This window comes from Aythya fuligula, chromosome 1, assembly GCF_009819795.1.
Source record: "Aythya fuligula isolate bAytFul2 chromosome 1, bAytFul2.pri, whole genome shotgun sequence".
NCBI lineage: Eukaryota > Metazoa > Chordata > Aves > Anseriformes > Anatidae > Aythya > Aythya fuligula.
The window spans coordinates 69674506-69698323 of record NC_045559.1 but is presented as its reverse complement, the minus strand read 5'-3'; the positions used below and the strand labels follow the sequence as shown (position 1 = coordinate 69698323).

Below are 23818 nucleotides of genomic sequence, written 5' to 3'. Positions count from 1 at the left end.
GGGGCAGTCACCGACCTTAACCACCAGTGATAGGACCCGCGGTATTGGTGTCAAGCTGAGGCAAGGGAGGTTTAGGCTGGACAGCAGGAAGAGGATCTTCACTGAGAGGGTTGTTGCACACTGGAACAGGCTACCCAGGGATCTAGTCACTGCACCAAGCTTGTTGGAATTAAGAAGTGTTTGGACTGTGCACTTAGTCACATGGTCTGAATTTTTGGGTAGACCTGCGTGGAGCCAGGAGTTGCACTCAATGATCCTTATGGGTCTCTTCCAACTCGGGATATTCTATGACTTTGAAGGTGATTACTGTCTATTTATTGATACGTTTTTTTGCAATGATATTACGGAAGGATCTGCTTGTTAATACGTGTTGTATGATGACTTTTTCCCTGTGCAATAAGAACTTTTCTGTTAACAGAATTGAGGAGGAGTTATGTGGATCTTGGAAAAGAAATGTGTTGGGTTGCACTCCTAGGGCATGCCTACCATGCTGCTTGTCTAGCTTTGTAGGCTAGGAGACAAAAGTGAATGGGTTATAGGATGGTGGAGAATCTGGCTGATATCTTGTCTGTCTGTTTTAGGAAATTATTTGTTTAATTGTTAACTGATGAGTTATACGTGTATTCTTGATATCAACGCCCTCATCACATACTTGATACTTAAATTACTTAAATAGTCTGGTGACTTGCTGAGTATGGGACCTTTCAAAAAAAATGTGTTTCTTGTTCTGAAATGGGCACAGTAGTGCCTTTATCAAAAACTTTGGGACTGGAGAAGGTTGCATTCTAGAAATGCTTACTAGGTATAAAGTATCAACTTAGACAATACTTTGAAGTACCATGCTCTGAGAGAAAAAGAAAAGAAGTATTGAGCCCTAATCCTATTTCCATTTTGGCTTGATTTGTGATCTCTGCTCTCAGCTTCCACATCATATTGTAAAGGGTGTAATCCTACTACTATATTTTTAAATGATTTTATGGGGCCTAATCAAATAAGTAGTAATCAACCTGTTCCATGAGGTAAATATACTTTTATTGACTGTAACAGAGAACATATCATAATATTCATTTGGTGAAAAGTCATGTGACAAAAGTACTGTGTTACATGCTTAGGAGTATGCCAAGAAAAGAAGAAACAACAAGGACAGATCATGTGCATGTTATCTGGAAGCAATGTTTTCTGTTGGAAAGCAAATCAGCATTTTTGTTGTTAAGGAATTGAGAGCTGGGCAATGTGAAACCTTTCCAGTTTGCCTCATGAGAGTCATATGAAAATGAATTCACATCTTCACTTGCTTGTATGTGAATTGAACCCTCTCTTTAGGAGATTATGAAAAGCCATATTCATCTGTTTGATGTGTGAACAAAAAGTCAACAAGTCGTCTTTTCAAGTGTTAGTAAAGGGGGAAAGGTACAATGATGATGCAATTTTCTTTTCATGTGGAAGGGAGTGATGCCTGTTCTTTTCTGCTTTTAACAGTATATCCAGAACTTGAAAAACAAAGGATTAAAAGTTTGCAAAATGACTGGACTTTTTTTTTTTTTTTTTTTTTTAAGTGTTTGGGTTACCTCAATTTATGTTGTTACATAATCTGAATTTCCAGTAGGTGGTTGGAAGGAAAAAAAGAATATGATTTTTTTTTAAGTGTTCTACTTCAAGACTAGCAACTGAGGCATGTGAAATTCCTAAATCTTTAAAATCTGAGACATAATCTGTAGTCTTTTTGATAATTTGATCATCTAGTGGTGGAGAAGTAGGTTCGTACCTTGTCTCAAATTGGTAAGTACTGTGTCCCTCTGAGAAGGACTGTACTTCCAGGGTTTGGAGAAAGATGAAGGGAGGAATTTAATTGGAAAAGTGTGCATTAAGAGACATACACTAATAAAAAAGAATTGCTATTTATTTTTTAGTATAATTTATATTGAATCCTGTTTTGTATGATAGTGTATATTAGTGGCTTTCTTGCATATGTTCATGGTTATCTATTGGCTTTTCTAACAAAAATGGAATAACATTTTCTAAACTTTGACACTTTGTTGTCACAAACTCTACAGAAGTTAAAGAAAAACAATATTCCTTTCATAATACATGTATTTAATCATTCTTTACTAATTCTTTTATTTGACCTTTTTCATTTTTAATGAAGAGAAAAGCTGTCTTTAACTACATATCAAGGTGACCTACTGAACTTTTAAGCTCCTGTTTTTTATTTTTTTTTATTTTTTTTATTTTTTTCAGTTGAAGTAACACTGAGTTAAAAACAAGAAGGGGTGGGGGTAATCCAGCCACATTTTGAGCCAGGCAAGCCAATTCTTCATTCCAACTTATTTTTCTAATTATTTCAAGCATATATTTTCTTTTAATATTTAAGAATTAGAACTGAATTCTTTTTTAGTTAGCATTAATGATAGTCATTTGTACATGTTTCTACACATCCTTATGGTCATAAGGATGTGTAGAAATCCATATATTCATAGATTTACAGTTTTGTTTGACATGTCATATTAAATTGTTTCTGTGATGCTCAGTTACTAAGATTGTATTGGAACTAAGATTGTATTGGAACTCTCATATACTGAATTCAGAGTAAGTTTTACTATGCTGAATTGAATTTTGCTTTGTTCTCTAGTTTTTACTCCTGGAAAGCTTCTCCCTTCTTCATATAAACACCTCTCTCTAGCTTCTTATAAAAATACATTACAGTGATTTGCTAGTAAAAAGGTTTGATATTCAGGAATGATGGATGTTAAAAGAACAGAGGCACAGGTATTTCCGTTATTAATCTAAGTTGTTGAAATTTAAAATTTTTAAGTGGAAATGCATTTGAAATACATATGACGATTCTATTTTACTCTTAAACCTCAATTTCTTAAATTTATCCTACATAGGCTATAAAAGAAAGACCACTGTATGTCTTAGCATTCCAAAACTCTCAACAGTGGATATTTTTGTACCATTTATTTCTTTCCTTTCAAGTAAAAAATACTGTGTTACTTTTTGTAAATTGCTTATTCATGTAAGCATATAATTGGAGTGTCCTGTTGCATAAACTATTTCCTGTCTGGAATTGATACCTCTCTATTCTTTTGAGAAAGAAGCATGAAATAACAAAGCACTGTATCTGTCAAGACCAAGATGAAGATAAAGATAGAGATTCCTAAATCTTAAACTGACTCAAAAAGCCATTCTCTCTCTTTATGGAAAAAAAAAAAAAAAAAAAAAAAAGGTATTGCAATTTGTAAATGTCTTACCATATTCACAGTTGAGTCATGAAATTTAATGATTTTTTTGAAGGATTTTGAGCAACGCAAATTAATCGATAACTGCTTTCTATTACTGACAGAGAACAAATTCTTCTTGTAAACTTCTTTTCATGTTAACATCACCTCAGCCTTCTTCAAGCTACATCTCTTAGCAAAGAGGTTCACTTGTGACTTTTTTGGAATCCATGATGAAAATATTTCACTGCGATTTTGGTACTTTTGCTCCCCCTTTGGTAGTGAAGACTTCTAGAGGTACTTTCTGTTTCCTGCTTCTCTCTGGAAGTTGGTTTGTTAGCAAATTCAATTCTAAAATGACCTTAAACAGAAGTTGGTAGTTATATCAGTAGTATAATTTAACTGGAGAATGATCTCAAGGGTGGATTCACTTCTTTGGTCTCTACTTCTATGATTCTAGAGGTTATAAATGTTATTGTTGTTATTTTACTATATTATTCTGAATAAAATTTAAAGCATTGAATCATGGACCTTGGGTGGAAGGGAAGTCTGGAGGTTTTCTACTCTAGGACTCTGCTTAAAGAAAGATAAACTAGAGTAGGTTGCTCAGAGGCTTGTATAGTTCAAGTCTGAGTATTTTCAGGGATGGAATGTCTACAACGTCTGTGGGCAACACTTTCCAATATCTGGTCAAAACTCAGTATTCTGACTTTATCCTGTGCATCTTGTCTTGTCCGTGTGTAAGTCTGAGAACAGTCTGGCTTTTAAGAGGATTGTCTCCAACTTTATGGTCCCTAGTGCAGTAAGAGTACTTTAAACGTGAGAGTTATTAAAGCCTACTGTGGTCACTTTGCTCCAGCATTTTCAGGGCAATTACTCACTGATCTTCATTAACTAGTTAGTGGGTGACAAGTCATACTTCTCTTAGCTATTTGTTGAATACAAATATATTTCCAGGGCTCCTGAGTAGCAGCAGTCTGAATCAGGGTCACACAGGTTGTTGCTCTGGACTTGATTTTGATTAATTATAGGTATATGGCTGGCTGTACATAAGAGAAATGTTTAATTCAAACTGCTATTTAATTCTAACTATTTTTGAGATTTTGAGGGTGGCTTTTCTAGACAGCACAACAGGTTTTCATTATATCAGCTTTGTCAAAATTGTCATAGGAGTCTGTATAACTTGGTGCATGCTTTGGTCTTTTAAATGAAAAGATATTTGTGATGGAGAAAGTTTTTAGAGAGATACTAAAGAAAATTTAAAATTAGTAAACTGTGTGATTCTTTTTTTATATAATGAAACAAAAAAAACTATTTTCTTCTGTGATCTGGTCACAAGAAATCAATTATGATGAAGACTGGAAACCTTGGAAGGACTTTCCATAACATCTTAAGCTGTTAGAATTCAGTCTTCTGAGAAAGTATCTGTTGATTCTGGAGCTGTATTTATATGATACTTCTGCTGGAGTTAAAATGGTCTTGCTTTGAACTCATCTTTGGATACCTAGAATGAAAAAGTCGGTATTATTTTACAGAGTACATTCTAAAAATTGGGAGAAACTGATGAAGATTCATGGGCAGGTAAAATCCTCAGTGAAAAAGTAAGTGTTACTAAAACTGCTTATGTCAAGAGGTAACCCTCTGGAAGAATTAAGTCCGTCTTTGTCTTGATAGAGAGGGTTTTTTTTGTTGTTTGTTTGTTTGTTTGTTTTTCATGACCATAGATCTCAGTGACCAGAACACTTGGAAAACAGACTATACAGATCTTCTGTGTTCAGCCTTCTAATTTGAAATATGTGCTAAAAGTACCACTGTGGTACTTGCAGCCTTTTCTTCTGGATGATGCTGTCCTGAGTACGTATGGTTAAACATGGAATGCCCCTGTGGTCCATGGCCAGTGGTCTGGTATAGAGACAAAAATGGTCCGTGCATGTAGTAGATTTCTATCTCAGGAAATACTCTGGAGTAAAACTCGACAATTGTTTCAGAAGCACAAGCAGAGTAGTATTTTAGACATTGGCCTGGGGTTGACACCTTTTTATTGATCTAGGTGAAAACACTTCTGTTCTGATTTTTATTAATTCTTTCCCAAACATAAATGCACACCAATTAGTGGTAGTTTTACATATGTATAGATGAGTTGAGGAGCAATAAGTGAAAGTTATGCAGTTTCTCTCTAATATTGCACTTCTGTTTTCCCCTCTACGTTTTTTTTTTCCTTCCCTTTCATCTGAACTGTTCTAGTTTCTAAATTCTAGAACAAGACTGGATCTTCAAAGATCAAGTCCAACTACCTGACCACTTCAAGGCAAAAAAAAAAAAAAAAAAGAAAAAGAAAAAGGCATTAGGATAATGCTCTTAGTAACATGCCTCTTGAACACTGACAGGCATGGAGCACTGACAGTCTCTCTAGGAAGCTGTTTCCGGTGTTTGATCACTTGACAGAGAAATTTTTTCCTAATATCCAGTCTGAAAACATTCCCTGTCACAGCTTTGTGCTGTTCCCTCGCATCCTGTCAGTGGTGACCAGGGAGCAGAGACCAGCACCTCCCTCTGTACATCCCCTCCTCAGGGAGCTGCAGGGAGCAGTGAGGTCACCTCTCGGCTCCTTTTCTCCAGACGAGGAAACCCAAGTGTCCTCAGCCTCTCCCTGCAGGACGTTCCTGCCAGCCCTCGCACCAGCTTTGTTGCCTTCCTCCAGACACTTTCAAGGACCTTAACATCCTTTTAATATCGTGAATTCCAGAACTGCACACAATATTCAAGATGAAGCTGCACCAATGCTAGGTATAGTCAGAGAATCACCTCTTTTGGCTGGCCATGCTGTGTTTAATACACCCCAAAATGCAGCGTGCACTCTTGGCTGCCAGGACACGCTGCTGCCTTGTGTTGAACCTGCTGTCAGCTGGCACACCCACGTCCCTTTCTGCTGAGTTTTCTGCAGTCTATCTCCTTTTGTTCTTTTTCACTCGCGTAATACCATTATAAATTACTTATTTGTAAAAAGTATAGTACAATAAAGTTTCTTAATGGCTTTTCAGAGATCACCTTTCATAGAACATGATTTTACTAGTTTTCTGATGTTAGTTTCTTCTGGGTTATGTATGAGCAATTGCCAGTTCTTGAGTAGATTTTCCATACAAGACTGTCATGTTTTTCTTCCTGTCTTAGGTGAATTTATAAAAACAGTGCCTACCTTCTCTGTAGGGAGCTATCAGAGCTGCTTCTTTTGTGTGAAAGTGGAGCTATTACTTTCTTCTTTTTTGTGAAGCTACATCAATCAAGGGTAATTAAATGGACTTGAAATTTGCACTTTGTTGCTTTTTTTCTTGCTTTAAGCATTGTTTAAAACAAAGCAAGCTGTATACTGAAGATGAGGACCCACAAGTTCTTTAAAAAAAAGTTACATTGATTCTACAGATTATCTTAAATTCCATAAATAATAGGTATTAGAGATTTTTTTGCTCATATTGTTTAGTATCTTTCAGATGAGAGTATGGTTTGTGAACAGTATCTTTATTTTAATTTCCTTATTAAGGACTATAGGCAAGGAAAGAAGAACTTTCGTTTATGACTGTATATAATTTTTTGAAAAAACTTTGAAGATTTATTATACTTACAAAAGGTGTGTGTATTGGTGTTTAATCTTATACTGTGATTTATTTTCTTCTAAAAGTGTTCAAGATTGGGAAAGGCAGTTATAGAAGTCTTGTAGATGGCATAAGTTGTTCTTATTGCAGGAAACTGGTATAATTGCTGCAGCATTTGCATCCACTGCTTTATTCCATACAGCACTGTATTATGTGGAAATACTATTATTTCAAAAATAGTTGTGAAGTTAGGTATGAAGTATATATGACGTAGAATCTTACTTGCTTCTTACAGGATCTGGACATTTCAGGTTGGAGCTGACTCCCAAGAAAAGAAATAAGGGGTAAAGATTTTTTATGTAAGTTTTTATGAATGTTAAATTCACTCTGGGAGTGGATTGAAAAAATTGAGTTATTCAGTTTTATTTTACGTATCTTATTTTGTGCAAATCAGTGTTTGACTTCTGTAACATTTCCTAATGTGCTGTCCTCAGTTCTAAGTCTTGAAACCTTCTAGAGACACTTTGGGATAAATGAATAGATGAGCAGATGAATAGGAAAAGAAAATTCTGTTTGTCTCATCTAATGCTTGACTATCATCACCTTGTTTGACTAGACTCCTTGCAGATATTCTAAACTGGACTGTATATATGGCCTTAAACAACATGATGTAGTGCCTAATGTAGATGTGCTTTTGGGTGTGGTTGTGTCCTCCTGAGGACTCCCAAACTAAATTTTTTTCATGATTCCTTGAATATATTCAACTGTGCTTCATTTGGGCTGTGGAAAAGAATCTTACATGGGCTCTCATATTTTCTTAACAGCCACATACATTTCAATTGAATCAGTTGTAATATAAGCAACTACTACTGTTAAATAGGTGACTTTGCATCTGATTTCTTACTTCGTTATCTTTTTGTAAAAAAAAAAAAAAAAAAAAAAAAAAGTAATTTTTAAGCCAATGCTGGGGAGTAAGTTCTGTGACATGTTCTGTGTTGTGTTCTTCCCCTGAGCCCCCTTGAATGTAGCAGAAATCAGTTAAAGGACTGGATACACTGTATACAGTGTACTTTTTTCTTTATTTCCCCATGACCTTGAAGTCTCTTCCTTTAATATCTGATTGGACATACCTCTTTCATGTGATCAAATCCAGGCACCAATTGCTGTATTATTGTGCTTTTCGTTGATGAAGTGCAAACTGATTCATGGTGGTAGATATTTCTTACATCCCGTACTGTGACTAAATTGGCATTTTGTTGATACCTATTTTTCATTATCTCATGATGAAGGTAGTACATACAGCCCTTGAACATCTTTGTATGGAATGGTATTGTCCATCTGATTGAAGGATAAAAAGGCAGTTCTTTTGATTAAAGGAGCAGAATACTCTTGTTTCAGTCTCAGCCTACCATCTTCAATTCAGTATCTGTACATGCCAGTTCTCAAAGAATGTTTAGATGTTCAGTCAACTGAATGTTGTTGACTGAACATCTAAACATTCTTTGAGAACTGGCATGTACAGATACAAGTCTGTGTGACTACAGAGATTTAGATGCTCAACCATAAGGAGAAAAAAAGTAGACTTCATTTTTTCTCATGTAGCATAAAATTAAGCCTTGCATCTGTGATCTCCAGTTGTGTTGTACTTATATGGCATATACGTTTTTTCTATTAATTTGCTTTTGGCAGCATATCATTAATTTGAATAATATTAAACTATACTTTCCAAAGTCCTTAACTCTTTTTCTGGAAATTTTAAAGCTGTTTGCCTTCTTATTGTGATTAAAAATGCTACCAGACTTGGGAGGGGAAAAAAAATCAAACTGAGAAGCATAAACCCTCCTACCTTTCTAAAGGTAGAAATTTAATTGAATTCCCATTTTTTGAAGAGACAGAAAGCTTGTATTTCTTCTTAAAATATCATCCTACTGTTTACCTTTGATTCCAGCCAGAAGACTTAGAATCGTAGAATCATAGACTACCCTGAGTGGGAAGGGATCCATAAGGATCATCACAGAATCACAGGATTTCTAGGTTGGAAGAGACCTCAAGATCATCGAGTCCAACCTCTGACCTAACACTAATAAGTCCTCCACTAAACCATATCCCTAAGCTCTACATCTAAACATCTTTTAAAGACCTCCAGGGATGGTGACTCCACCACTTCCCTGGGCAGCCTGTTCCAATGCCTAACAACCCTTTCGGTAAGGAAGTTCTTCCTAACATCCAACCTAAAACTCCCTTAGCTCAACTTAAGCCCATTCCCCCTCGTCCTGTCACGAGGCACATGGGAGAACAGACCAACCCCCACCTCGCTACAGCCTCCTTTAAGGTACCTCTAGAGAGCAATAAGGTCACCCCTGAGCCTCCTCTTCTCCAGGCTGAACAAGCCCAGCTCCCTCAGCCGCTCCTCATAGGACTTGTTCTCCAGACCCTTCACCAGCTTCATCACCCTTCTCTGGACTCGCTCAAGCACCTCGATGTCCTTCTTGTAGTGAGGGGCCCAAAACTGAACACAGTACTTGAGGTGCGGCCTCACCAGAGCCGAATACAGGGAGACAATCACTTCCCTAGCCCTGCTGGCCACACTGCTTCTTATACAAGCCAGGATGCTGTTGGCCTTCTTGGCCACCTGAGCACACTGCTGGCTCATATTCAGCCGACTATCAAACAATACACCCAGATCCTTCTCTGCCAGGCAGCTTTCCAACCATTCCCCTCCCAGTCTGTAGCTCTGCTTGGGGTTATTGCGCCCCAGATGCAGGACCCAGCACTTGGCCTTGCTGAACTTCATACAGTGGACCTCAGCCCATCGGTCCAGTCTATCCAGATCCTCCTGCAGAGCCTTCCTACCCTCGAGCAGATCGATACACGCACCTAACTTAGTGTCGTCTGCAAACTTACTGAGGGTGCACTCAGTGCCCTCATCCAGATCATTGATAAAGATACTAAAGAGGACTGGCCCCAGTACCGAGCCCTGGGGGATGCCACTAGTGACCAGCGTCCAACTGGATTTGACTCCATTCACCACGACAATTTGGGCCTAGCTATCCAGCCAGTTTCTAACCCAACGAAGCGTGTGCCAGTCCAAGCCACGAGTGGCCAGTTTCTTGAGGAAAATGCTGTGAGAAACGGTGTCAAAAGTCTTGCTGAAGTCAAGTAGACCACATCCACAGCCTTTCCCTCATCCACCAAGCGCGTCACTTTGTCATAGAAGGAGATCAGGTTTCACATTTGGGTGTCACGTTTGCTAGCTGCCAGTCCACTGGGACCTCTCCCGATCGCCAGGACTGCTGATAAATGATGGAAAGCGGCATGGCCAGCTCCTCTGCCAGTTCTCTCAGTACCCTCGGGTGGATCTCATCCGGCCCCATCAACTTGTACACATCCAAGTGCCGTAGCAGGTCGCCAAACAGTTCTTCGTGGATAGTGAGGGCCACATTCTGCTCCCCATCCCCTTCCACCAGCTCAGGGTACTGGGTATCCAGAGAACAACTGCCCTTGCCGCTAAAGACTGAGGCAAAGAAGGCATTAAGCACCTCCGCCTTTTCCTCATCTTTTGTAACAAGGTTTCCCCCCGCATCCAGTAAAGGATGGAGATTTTCCTTAGTCCTCCGTTTTGTGTTGATGTATTTGCAAAAAGATTTGTTGTTGTCTTTAACGGCAGTAGCCAGTCTGAGCTCCAGATGAGCTTTGGCCTTTCTAATTTTGCCCCTGCACAGCCTCGCAACATCCTTGTAGTCCTCTTCAGTGGCCCGCCCTTTTTTCCAAAGATTATAAACCCTCTCTTTTCTCCTAAGCTCAAGCTGCAACTCTGTTGAGCCAGGCCGGTCTTCTTCCATGCTGGCTCGTCTTTGGGCACATGGGGATGTGCAAATGGGCTCCTGTGCCATTAAGATTTCCTTCCTGAAGACTGCCCAGCCTTCCTGGACTCCTCTGCCCTTCAGAACCGCCTCCCAAGGGACTCTACCAACCAGTGTCCTGAGCAGCTCAAAGTCAGCCCTCCAGAAGTCCAATATAGCAGTTTTACTGGTCCCCTTCTTGGCCTCGCCAAGAATAGAGAACTCCACCATTTCGTGGTCACTCTGCCCAAGACAGCTTCCGACCACTGCATCTCCCACCAGTCCTTCTCTGTTTGAGAAGAGAAGGTCTAGCAGGGCACTTGCCCTGGTAGGCTCACTAACCAGCTGCATCAGGAAGCTATCTTTCACGCTCTCCAGAAATGTCCTAGATTGCTTTCTCTGGGCTGTGTTGTGTTTCCAGGATATGTCAGGGAAGTTGAAGTCCCCTGCGAGAACAAGCGCTGATGATTTTGCAACTTCTGTCAGCTGCCTGTAGAACTCCTTATCCATCTCCTCGTCCTGTTTTGGCGGTCTATAGCAGACCCCGACCAGGATGCTAGCCTTGTTGGCCTTCCTGCCGACCCTAACCCACAGGGACTCAACCTTGTCATTCCCTGCCTTGAGTTCCACAACATCAAAAGACTCTCTAATATAGAGAGCCACACCACCACCCCTTCTGTGCTGCCTGCCCCTTCTGTAGAGCCTATAGCCAGTCATTGCATCACTCCAGTCATGAAAGTGGTCCCACCACGTCTCCGTGATGGCAACCAAGTCGTAGCCTGCCTGCTGCAGGATGGCTTCCAGCTCCTCCTGTTTGTTACCCATGCTGCGTGCATTAGTGTCCAACATCAAGTCCAACTCCTGTTCCAGTGTGCGACCACCCTCTTGGTGAAGAACCTCTTCCTGATGTCCAGCCTAAACTTCCCCTGCCTCAGCTTAACACCACTCCCACAGGTCCTATCACTAGTGTTTACAGAGAATAGGTCTCCTGCCTCTCCGCTCCCCCTCGCAAGGAAGTTGTAGACCATGATGAGGTCCCCACTCAGCCTCCTCCAGGCTGAACAGGCCCAGTGACCTCAGCTGCTCCTCATATGTCTTCCCCTCTAGGCCCTTCACCACCTTCATCGCCCTCCTCTGGACACTTTCCACCAGTTTAATGCCCTTTTTGTACTGTGTTGTCCAGAACTGCACACAGTACTTGAGGTGAGGCCGGACCAGCACAGAGTAGAACAGGAACTTAGGGGGACTTAGATACCTCATTAAATACTTGTAGCTTGTTCAAAGTAATGAGTACTCAACTTGAAATAGCATATTTCTTAATAGTAGAAGAATTTTGAGTATCTCTGAAACAATTACCAATTTATTATTATATAACTAATTTATTAGTTATGCTTTAGGCATAAACATTGAATTTCTCATGGAAGTCTTGTGTAATTTTTTTTTTTAATTCCAACATCTTTTTTACTTAAAGATCACATTTATTGCAACTACTAATACAGTCAAAGTTTTCAAATTGAATAATGGTCATAAATATTACTCCAGTCTTAGGTCCTCCAAATGGTGTTGTTGATGTTTGCCTCTGGTTAAGTGTATACTTTGCTTCTTAGAAACAGATGATAAATACTGAAATTTTAATGCAGAATGTAGGAGCTGTAATATGCTTTCCTGTTTAAAACAAAACAAAACAAACCTGAATTATTTTTCTGTAATGTTGTTGTGAACTCTTCATTGAATAAATAACAAACAACTAAGCGAATGTTAATCACATGGATCATGCTATCTTTGTAGGACTTTTTTCCATTCAATTTTACTGAATATCCAGCTATTTTTAAAATCTGCATAAGCTTTTCATTACAAACAACATACTGCTATAAGGCAAATTACAGAATTGGAAATTACAAAAATAAAGCACTAAAAGGATTGAACTCTTCAGTGATTTAAAGAATTGAGCATTATTGCATCTTGTAGTTCCATTCTTTTTGAAGAAAAAAGTGAAAAATCACCTATATTTCAGTACATTGTTAAACCTGTGATTAGGAGGGATTGATACCTGACAGTGATGCCAGAGGAATTTGGCCTTAAAACGAGGAATGAGCAAACCCCTCAGAATAACGACCCACCTCGCCAATTCTGCTAGTAGCACTTGTTTAGTTTGTTTTGACAGTGGTCTTTGGTAATGTTTATGTTGTTCTTCATACTGAATTCCTGTCCACAGTAAATGAAATACATTGCTCTGATTATGATCTGAGTGTTATTAAACAAATTGCTTTGAGTGTTGAGATCTCAAGCAGGAGTGAAGGAAGAAATTAAAATTTTCTTAAAACAAACAAACAACTTTCCAGATAGTCTAAAGTTACTTTAATTTCCAATTTCAAATCATATTTTGGTCTTTGTGGAGATGTGCGTCCTTTGGGGATATGTATATTCTGTAATCAGAAATTTCTAACAAATGACTTAGTAGCTACTCTAGGTTGTTAAGATGCCCTAATGCTTATTGTGGAGTACTAATGGGTATAGGTCAGGAGAAGAGCGGAAAAAGAGGTTGTTCTCATTTTGAAATTGCCCATGGGCTTCTTGAGTTTTTGCAGAAGAGCTGTGAGGAGAAGTTAACGTGAGCTGGTTTGAAGTTTTTCAATAACTTAGTTTATCATCTGTTCCGCTCTTTGTCACAGCATCTGTGATGCTTTCTATATGTATGCTTTATAAATGTATATATGTAGTATATTATGCTTTCTAAATGACTGGTTTTTTTTTTGCTTCTCATACATATTTTGGATAGGCTTTTTGGAGCCTGCAGTTTCGGCCAAAGTTTTGTTCTTCAAATAATGCAGTCTGTGTTATGTCCGGTGAAGAAAAGACTGTCCTAGATTGAGCACATTGAATGAGTCATTTAGTAAGCAAAAACAGGCGAGTAAAACTGATATGTTGTCATAGGTAGGGGTTAACTACTAGCTGTATTTGCCAGAAGTAAAAATGCTGCAGCCCCACCCTGAGCCAGCTCCACACATACTGTTCTGACAAAACAAAAAGCAGTATGCTCTGTAAGTTGTTTCTTTAAAATGTACAAAACTCTGCAAGTAAGATAGACACTCAAAATTACTGACTACGTAAATGTGTCCAGTTGAAAGTACCTGGCAAAATTACCGGTATCTTTGTTACTGAAGCACACATATTTGATTTATCAGGTAATAGATCAGGACTTGATTAATTTGAATTCCTACTGATCAAAGGTAAACTTTTAAGTGAATGAAGAATCATTCTTTGTTTAATGTTTGGTGTCTCTACCACTTCTGGATATGAAGAAAACTGAGATTTCTGGTGGGATTACAACAGTCCTTCTCCTAACAGCTGGAGAGGGGAAGATGGTCTTTTTTTCCGTTATTCTTTGTGAAAGACCACTCATCTTCCTGTGTATAAAAACATGACTTTGGTCTGTGTGTTGGGTAAGTGCATTTCACAAAGTTCTTGTGACATATGTTAAGCTGATGGTCAAGCTTGGGTGGCTGCATTTTGTATAGGAAAGCTTGCAAGCATCTCAGATACACATACCTGTATTTGAATACATTAATCATGCTTTGTTATCTGTCGGTCATAGAGAATGAAGCCCTGAACAACCTGATCAATGTTGGCTCTACTTTGAGCAGGAGCTTGGATGAGATAACTTGCTGAGGTCCCTTCTGGTCTAATTTTGTATATTTGAATATTGTATCGTTTGGTGATTACAAACCTGGTCATAAAATCTAATCTTTACTGAAAATGAAGTGGCTTACATTTTCGTAATCCATGGGAAGTTTTTTCTTTTCACAGGAGTGTGATTCTGGGGAGCTTCTCAAGCTTTGTAGGACATGACTGGAGAACTGTAATGTTTTGGAAATGGCCTGGGCTGTGTTACCTACTTTGCTTTTTCCAGCCGTAATTTCTATGAATCTGTAATTTTGAGGTTGATTACTTGTTGCCAAATTTCACAGTTACTTAATTCCAGTATCAGGCATACTTAAAGAGACCACATTTAGTCATGGTAAGAGTATGTGGGCTGTTTTTTTTTTTATAAAAAAAAAAATCCTTCTTTAGATTGTCAGTGCTTAATGTATTCTTTCCTATTTTGATGCTGCATATAATGCTCTTAGACTGTGAGAAAGGAAATGTTTGATAGCCCATCTTAAAATAGCCTGATTTTAAAAATGCTTCTACTAAAGCTGTTGCAGTTCATTGTCAAGCCTTAGGCTAGTTATGCAGCTTATTAATACCAGCATTGTGTTTCCATCACAAGAATAGGGAGTAGAGTTGAGAAATGGTATATTTGCGGATACTTTGAGCATTGTTATCAGCTAAGCTTGCAATGAATTATTCAAATATTTTTAGAGCTAAATGAACATGTACTTTCAAGGTTGAAAGACTCCTAAAAGTTGGCTTGATTAATTTTTTTCAGTGTGGTTCTTAAAGTATTGGAATGATCCTGTTTCCTGCTTCTTGCAGAAAGCACCCTTTTATGCAAGAAGTAACATATTTTTGGAAAGACAGTATCTCCCAGTGATAGCTCTGGAAAAATCAGAGAACCAGAATAGCCTGAGTGGGAAGGGACCCAAAAGGATCATTGAGTCCAACTCTGGCTCCACACAGAACCACCCAAATATCAGACCATATGTCTTATCATATGGAGAATTGTCCAAATGCTTCTCAAACTCTTGATGGGTTTGATGCCACTTCTATGGGGAGCCTGTTCCAGTGCCTGACCATCCTCTTGGTTAAGAACCTTTTTTTAATATCCAACCTGAACCTCCTTGATGTAGATTCATGCCATTCCCTCAGGTCTTGTCACTGGTCACTAGAGAGAAGAGATCTGTGCCTGCCCTTCTGTTTCCCCTTGTGAGCTGTGGGCTAGCATGAAGTCTCCCCTCAGTCTCCTCTTCTCCAGGCTGAACAAAGTGACTGCCCTCTAGACCCTTCACCATTTTTGTAGCCCTCCTTTGGGCACCCTCTAATAGTTGTATGTCTGTATATTGTGGTTCCCAAGACTGCACATGGTACTCAAGGTGAGGCCACACCAGTGCAGAGCAGGGTGGGACAATCGCTTCCCTCGATGGGTTAGCAATGCTGTGCTTAATGCACCCTAGGATGTAGTTGTCCCTTTTATCTGACAGGGCACACTCACTCATATTCAACTTTCCATTGACCAAAACCCCCAGGTCCCTTTGTGCTGAGCCGCTCTACAGTCTCTCATCCCACAGTCTGTACATACATGTATATCCAGGGTTGCCCCATCCCAGGTGCAGCATCCGGCAGTGGCTCTTGTTAAACTCCATATCGTTGGTGATTGCCTAGCTACCCAACAACGTTCTTCCTCAAAAACAAACAAAGACCCTTGCCGTTGTTAAAAAGCCAAGTATTTCTTATAACCAGAAATGAATATTGTACCATATTCTATTTTAATTTAACCAGATCTATCTAATCACATTTTAAGTGTTGATTTAATAAATTCACCAATAAGAACTTGAAAATAATTTTGTTAAAATTTGAAAGATGTGTGTTTGAATTAGTGTTTTTATAGTAATGTTTCTCAACGGATATAAACTGTAAGTGTCCACTTTTGACACTAATTTGTAGATGTCCTTCAAATCTTTTGAATTCTTCTATTTGAGCATGTTTTTACAGTGTTAAGTTTCTCCAGATCATAATCTATTTTAACTGAAATAAATTGTATATGTTTTGACACTTTACAAAAATTTTATTTGGATTGTCCTTCATTCATATATTACGATTTTTTATTAAGAGCTTATACTTATTATAAACTTCCATGAAGAGCTATGTATATCTTGAGTTACTTTCATTAGCTGAATTACTCTGCATTTTTGCAAAAGGAATGGCAATTTAACTATAAATATATCAAAATGCCACAGAATTCAGGGCTAAAACTCAAAAAAACAAAAAGAAAACAACAACAACAAAAAAACACTTTTATTTGTTAACATGAGCACAGAACTACAAAGTACAATGTAGATTTTGATTCCATTAAATTGGATCACATTCATTACTACTGAAGAAAATTCATCATTAGGAATCTGATGGTCAGAAATCCTGCTTGTATTTGGTTTCAGTACCATTTATTGAGGTTCTGGGTTCTTGACCACAAAGCTTGTGAGCAATAGACAACTTTTAAAATAACTCTTTCTATTTTTCTGTCTTAAAATGATAGAAAAATTTGCTACATTCTTATCTTGAAAAGATCTTCAACAATATTGATAGACAGTGCTTATCTTTTCCCTTGAAGATTCTCAAATTCCATCTCAAAAATTGAAAGTTTTGTTACTTAGCTTGATCAATAAAAACATGCTTCTTAAGTTCTAGCCCTTGAAAGCCCTTCCATGCTTGAAGTTCTAGCCCTTCGTATTCTGAGAGAAAATATTCTGCTTTAGGTTTTCTTTTGTTGAACTTGTGAATTTGAAAGATTTCAGGCAACTTGTTATAACTACTTATCTCCATGACAGAATTAATGAAAGATGGAATCTTCTTTCTAAATGAGAAGGTGGTGATGTTAGGAAGAGTACATAGATGAGCTAGGAAGCAGTTGTATCTAAGAAAGTCTTTACTCATCTGTCATTTAATTGAGGTATGATATGTGAGTCATTTCTTTAGATTTCTAGTTAAAAAATCAACATAGTATAAAATCAACATGTTTCTCTTATGAAACTGATCAATGCAATATACCCAATTTCCTGCAGTACAGAATGCTGTATTACTTCATGCTGATGGTTTTTAGGATTTGACTGCTATAGCTTATTCTACCTGACTTTAACACTGTAACTTTTGTTTTTACAATATCTTTATTGTTATTTTATAAGTAGACAGCATATATCTGTTTAGTGGTTTTGTTTTTGCTTTTAAATCTATTTTTTTTTTTTTAAACTATATTCTAGTACCATTTGAAAGATGGATGATGATGATTTTGGAGGATTTGAGGTATGTTATTTTGATGACTTAATTTTGATATTAAACTACTTACACAAACAATTTTGGCAGTATTCTTTTAAAGAAATGTGTTACACCTGTGCTTCTGTTAATTATAACTTCATGAAAATGTCAAATTGAATTAAATAGTAGCATACTTTCAGTAATATTTTATTCTTGTGTAGAACAGAAATAGGGGATGATAAATACATTAAAAAACGTAAATCGTAGATGTTATATTCTCTATATAAATCTGTTTAAACTAGATTTCAGTTCTTAAATGTAACTTATATTTGTTCAGTAATAAACATGTTTTTCTATGCACATCAAATATATGGTCTATTGTGCTTCTACATTTGTTTAATTTCTCTGATATTCAATTTTCTAGTTTACAGTTTTTCTCCCTTTCTAACTGAGGCCTTTATTATATGTGCTTTATAGATGGTTTATATTTGACTCAATTCTCTGTAGTGTTCTGACAAGTAGTAAGATGCATGCTCAGAGTAGTTAAATAAATAGTTTAGAAACTTAAGTTCTTGTTCTGCTTTACACTAGGAAAATATGCCTGGAAACTTTGGTAGATAAATATGTTTAATTTTTTTTAATAAGAGTATATAGCATTTTGTAAGAAAATAATAACACTTCTTCCCTGTTTGTAGGCAGCAGAGAGCTATGAGTGTGGAAATGGTGAAAAGCAGACTACGTCTCCTGCTATTTCTTGGGCAGCATTTCCTACAGGTATTGATTTAAAAGAAAAAACCTAACAACACTAACAAAATTCTTAGTAAGGTATTACTGTCCTGTATTCATTGTAAGCATTAGTACCCAGAAGGGGATATAAACATGATAAAATTGTGGACAGCAGTGAAAGCCAGGCATAAGAATGTTCCAGAGTAATTATTTTGGGAAGCTGTACTTCTCAAAATTTCACTTTAAGAAATACATGTAAAAAAGATAAGTACAGTTTCTCCAGTTCAAAGGCTTAAGACAATTAGGGAAGAAGAAACAGAACTGCTCAAAGGATGTTCTGAATTTTGAGCATGAAAAGTCTATTGGAAGGTTTTTTAATGTAAAGAGACATAAAATATTATAAACTAACCTACTTTCCCTTTGTAAAACCTAGCTTGGTTTCTCTGAAAGAAAAACCTTGTTTGTACCAATATGGAGGTGAATTATTAGATGATGTTCTAATTAAAAGTTGTTTAGTCTTAATCTGCAATGCAGACTGTATTCTGAAGTGTCTGATATGGTTGAAATTTTTATTCCTTGTTTGTTAACACTAATATGTGAACCAAACCTTCTTTAAAACTTGAAGTTTTACTGTGTGAAGTTCTGAGGGAAGGGAATATAAATATGTATGAAACTTCTTTTTTTTTTTTTTTTTTTTTTTTTTTTTTTGTAGATCACACAGAAGTCTAAAGGCATTCCAAATTTAGGAAAACGCTATTCCTCTACTTGGAAAACATAGGGAATCTTTCCTTTGCAAAGAAACAATATAATACTTTGTCTAATCTAGTAGATCAAAGTTAAAATATTTTTTTCTGTTCCAACTTGAGACTTCTATGATTTTGTGAAATGTATTCATTTTAAATCTCAAAATTTTCACTAGTGAGATGTCTTCAGGGTGGAAGAAAAGGTAGGAAGTTAACTTGCATTAATATTAGTTTCCACTAACAATTTACACAAAATTTTAAATAAATAAAAACTCCTATAGAGTAAGTCAGATATGTATATTTAAACTATTATCAGTTATAAACTAGATTCATAATGATAGAATTTAATACTGCTTTGCACTTGGTATATACTCATTAGTGGTATGATGGGTTGCTGTAGGTAAATGGGAGTAAAAGATTGCTTGAATCATGCTAACATACTTCTGAGCTTACTCATCATAGAGGCTGGACATATAAGCACTCCTTGGGAAAACAGTGAGAGTACTGGTGTAGCAGGAAAAGGTAAATAAAGACCTTCAGGAAAAAAATAAAATAAAAAAATACTCCATCATAAATATCATAATTGTATGTTATATAATCATATACATCAATGCTATGCAATATATAAATATGTTGTATCTTATGTATGATGTAATATTAGAACAATATATCATAAATTCATAGATAATATAATTATGTAATATATAAACTATATATACTGTACTATAATAATTATAATTATAATTATAATTATAATTGTTATTCTATTATGATTGTTATTCTATTATAATTCACTTATGTAGCATTGTAAATGTATATGGCTGAGTCCCTGGAACAGCAGTGAAATAGTAAATATTTTAATGTTGAAACACTCTCATACTTTTGCCTCTCTTCCACAGTTGGTGTGCTTCCTTCAGTTTACCAGAGTATATAATTTACTTCTCGTAGCTACATGGGATGATTAGATGAAGCAGTTCCTGACTTGTTTCTTAGTTTACCTAGCCATAGATACCAGAGATAAGCCAGTCTCTTTTTTTATATTTCAAATCATGTTTAGTCATATGAGAAGAATGAAGTTGTAAGACATTTACAATGGAACGCTCACTCACTTAATTCCAGTTACTAAATGTAAATGGAACTTAAGTGCCTATAGTTCTTAGCTAGTTCCTAAAAAAAACCTCTCTGGGCATCTTCTGTAGACTATTCTGCAGTTTTCCAATCTGTGTAACTTTACAGGATCAACTGCGGGTGGTTGTAGCTTTTTGTGAAAACCGTTGAGTAAATGGAAGACTTAAACCTTATCATAAGCGCACTTGACTATTTTGTGTTAGAGATATTCATCCTAGAATAAACATTATTGTGCTACCAGAAACACCTTAAAATTGTGTGGCTTTTTATTACCATTTTAAATTTTGGTTTATGTATTTCTCTTTACCAAATCATTCGTGCTAAAACTTCATAGTGAAACAATGGAATAGGGTTTTCCCAGCACACAGTGGGTGCCAAGACAGTTTTAAATCATTTATCTGGAAGTGGTATTGATTTAAAAATAAGCCATTCCAAGTTGGTCAGAAAATTATTGCTTCAGATTGGGTAATTTATCTTTATTCAATATTTGTAATTTGAATAAATATTCATACACAGAAACAGTTCATTCTGTTGCCATTTGTTTCAGTTGTACATCAGTGATGACGATGTTTCTTTTGTAACAACAGCAATTAAGAATTGCTTAAGGTTAACTTCATAACAGAGGGAATCATAGAAAGGACTCTGTCACTTGCATTCTGTTTACTGTCAATGACTGTTGGTTAAGAAATGGTTATGCAGCCAGTGCTGGCCATCATAGTTTTGGTTTCTATGACTATGGGACCATTTCTGAGGATTGATGACATCTTGGAAGAGACAGAATCACCCAAGTAATGCAAAGTGCATCTCAACATACTTCCAACTCTTTTTTGTTTGCTTAAAAAAAAACAACAAACACACACACACAAAAGAAAAAACAACAACAACAAAAAAACACCTTTTAAACTAGGAAATAGGAAGGGAGAGACTAACTAAGTGAGAAAATGGTGGAGTTCGTAAGCAAAGTTTCTGGCTTGGCGGGAATAGAAACTGTAATCAACAAAACAAGGCTGAAAGAGTATCACCGCAAGTGTAAACACAAATAATAACATGCCTGTGGAACAGCATTATGGGAGAAGATCTCATGTTTCTAGGGAACAAACACAACTGGTCACCTCTCTGAAGTGACCTGTACATCAAAACACGCTGCATGGGAAACAAACGGGGAATTAGAAGTCTGTGCATTGGAATCATAGAAACATGATGAGGATATGTCACATTACTGAAATGCTGCAGTGGGTACACATATGCCTTTTAAGAAGCAAAGGCCAGGACAAGGAGTTGCCCTTGATGTAAGAGAGCAGCTGGAAGGCACAGAGCTCTGTTTTGAGGAAGGTGATCAGTCAAGTACTGTCAGGGTCAGGATTAGTGGACAGGCCTACATAGCTGATATGGCTGCATCTGCCTGCTGTAGATGAGGCCTTCTTCAGCTATCTGGAAGAAGCCTCACATTTGCAGGCCCTGGTTCTCATGGGGAATGTTAAGCACCCCAGGATCTGCCGGAAGGACAACACAGCAGGGCACAAGCAATCCAGGAGACCTTCAGTGTAAGAAAAGTATAATGTTAGGTTTGATATGAGAGTACTTTTTTAAAATTATACTTTAACAGGATCTCTGACAATATTATCTCATACAAGCTATATCGCTATCAGCATTCCTTTGCCATTTGTTTTAGAATTAGGTTTTTGACAAGACCTATGCATACTTTTTCATATTTTTTAAAATATGTTGGGAATGATTTCTCATTTTTTGTATGTTGTGTAGTCATTTGAATACTGAAAGACTTTCTTCTAATGTTCAACTAAATAGCTACAAAATTTGGTGGCTGTTATAAGGTTTACGTAAGAATTTAGGAAATTAATATTTCCCAATGTCCTTTGAGTTCAGATATTGGAATACTATATCTACTTATTTTCTAGAATAGATTCTCTTTGGAAGAATAAGATTTGGAGAGCTTCTTGCAACAAACTGTAAGATAGCATCTTGAAAGATTTTAAGATTTTTTTCTTTGTATTTTGATTTACTGCTGTAAACTGGTATATGTAGAGAAGCAGACTTAAACTTCATTACTGGGATGAAAATAAATTTTTCTTGTGCAGGCAAGAATTACAGGCTTTTACTGATCTCTGCTTCTAATAATAAAGTGCATGACTTTGTCAGTTCTTATATACAAACGTATTGTAGAATATTGTTAATGTGAAGTCAAAGGTTAATAAATTATCAGTTCAGCTCTGGCAGCCGTTTACATCTTATATAAGCCTTCTTGAGTATATGACTTTCGACATATGTTTGGACAATTGAATATGTGCTCCTTTCCTTTATAATACTGTAGCTTTATCAATGAACAGTATATATTTTCTTTGGAAATTCATCAGGACTATAGAACTACTGCATAGCTTACTTGAAGCTAAAGGATGTGTATAGAATCAGGGCACAATACAGGATAAATTTTTTGTTAATATCAGAGTGGCTGTCTATCATAGCAGGTGGTATAGCAATTGATGATGACAGGATCTGTAAAGTGGCTTTGAGTTCATATCCATACTAATGAGCTTCAGGACTTTTACTGCAGACTAATTGCAGCCTGGTCCTGTGGACTTGAAGGTCCATTAGCTACTGGAATGCAGTCTAGCAATTTTATCAGAGGGAAGTCTTTGTTTTGGGGGTTCTCAAACTGTTCCATTATGATAGCAGTGGTATGGTGAGCAGGAAAGATGGAAAGGTCATCTCCAAAAGCACATTTTGAGCTGAGCTAAAATACTAATACAATTCCATCAAGTGTATGTGCAAGTAGAATGAATTAAGAGAGCTGCAATTAGGATCCTGATATTTTTCTGTCTGGTGGTCTGTTTTCTTTCTTCTTTTTGGTAGATAAAGGCGTGTTCCTCTATCTTGACCTGAATCCCACAGCTGGGGAGGTAAAGGAGATGGGATACGGCATATCTGGTTTCAAGGCATAGATTGTCATTTTGAATGCCATTAGTTGAATGTATATGCTTGTTTGTTTTGTGTGTGTGTACTTCATTAAACAGTGATATTGAGGGGCCTTTTTCAGCAATAGTGGGATCTGCAGTTCACCTCATGTATTAATGATAACATGAGTGGCTTCTTCTAAAGCAACTGCATATATGTTTTGTTTGCACAGAAGTAATTATCTATAGCAGAAAGGTCTCTTGTCAGAAATTTCAGGTTTGCATTATAAACATGTTGTCATTACATGATTTCAAAGAAAATGTCAGACTTAAAATGTATTATGCTTTATAAAATATTTAACAGACATGGCTTCTCAGGCTGAAATAAATATTTAGTGTGAAGAACTGGACAAACACAGTGTTGTCATTTCATCTCTGTATAGCCTGATGAGTCACTAGCTCTATTAGAAGTTTTGTTAAGTAACATTTTAGCCTTTTTTAGATTCTTAATGTAAACATTTTTTCCTCTTCTATAAAGGCATACCTGTAGCTGGCTATATAAAAGATTGTGGGATTTTGTTATTACATTCAAAATTTGTGCAAAGCTTTCTCTTCCCCTTTTTCTTAGTTTGTATCTGAGTCTGTCATAAAAATGCTCCAGTTTCTGTAGTGATGGGTTGATAATGGCCCTCTGTACAGTTTCTTTAATGGCATAACTGGAAATTTCTATGAAAGAACTTACATTCCAGTATT

The 23818-nt window shown here is 36.9% G+C and overlaps 1 protein-coding gene across 8 annotated transcripts in view; it reads left to right on the top strand.

Moving 5' to 3' along the window:
• The window catches only part of CCDC91 (coiled-coil domain containing 91), a 164785-nt gene that overhangs the window by 13568 nt on the left and 127399 nt on the right, over positions 1-23818 (top strand). For 2 of the 8 annotated variants that reach the window (XM_032198531.1, XM_032198547.1), the window contains exons 2-4: positions 7104-7167; positions 17565-17607; positions 18255-18333. In XM_032198531.1, coding sequence (XP_032054422.1) covers positions 17578-17607; positions 18255-18333 — 109 coding nt within the window. In that variant the 5' untranslated portion in view covers positions 7104-7167; positions 17565-17577. Of the gene's footprint in view, positions 1-6355; positions 6505-7103; positions 7168-16656; positions 17258-17564; positions 17608-18254; positions 18334-18997; positions 19551-23818 lie in introns of those variants that run through there. The other 6 variants (XM_032198570.1, XM_032198524.1, XM_032198539.1 and 3 more) reach the window with 5 other exon arrangements.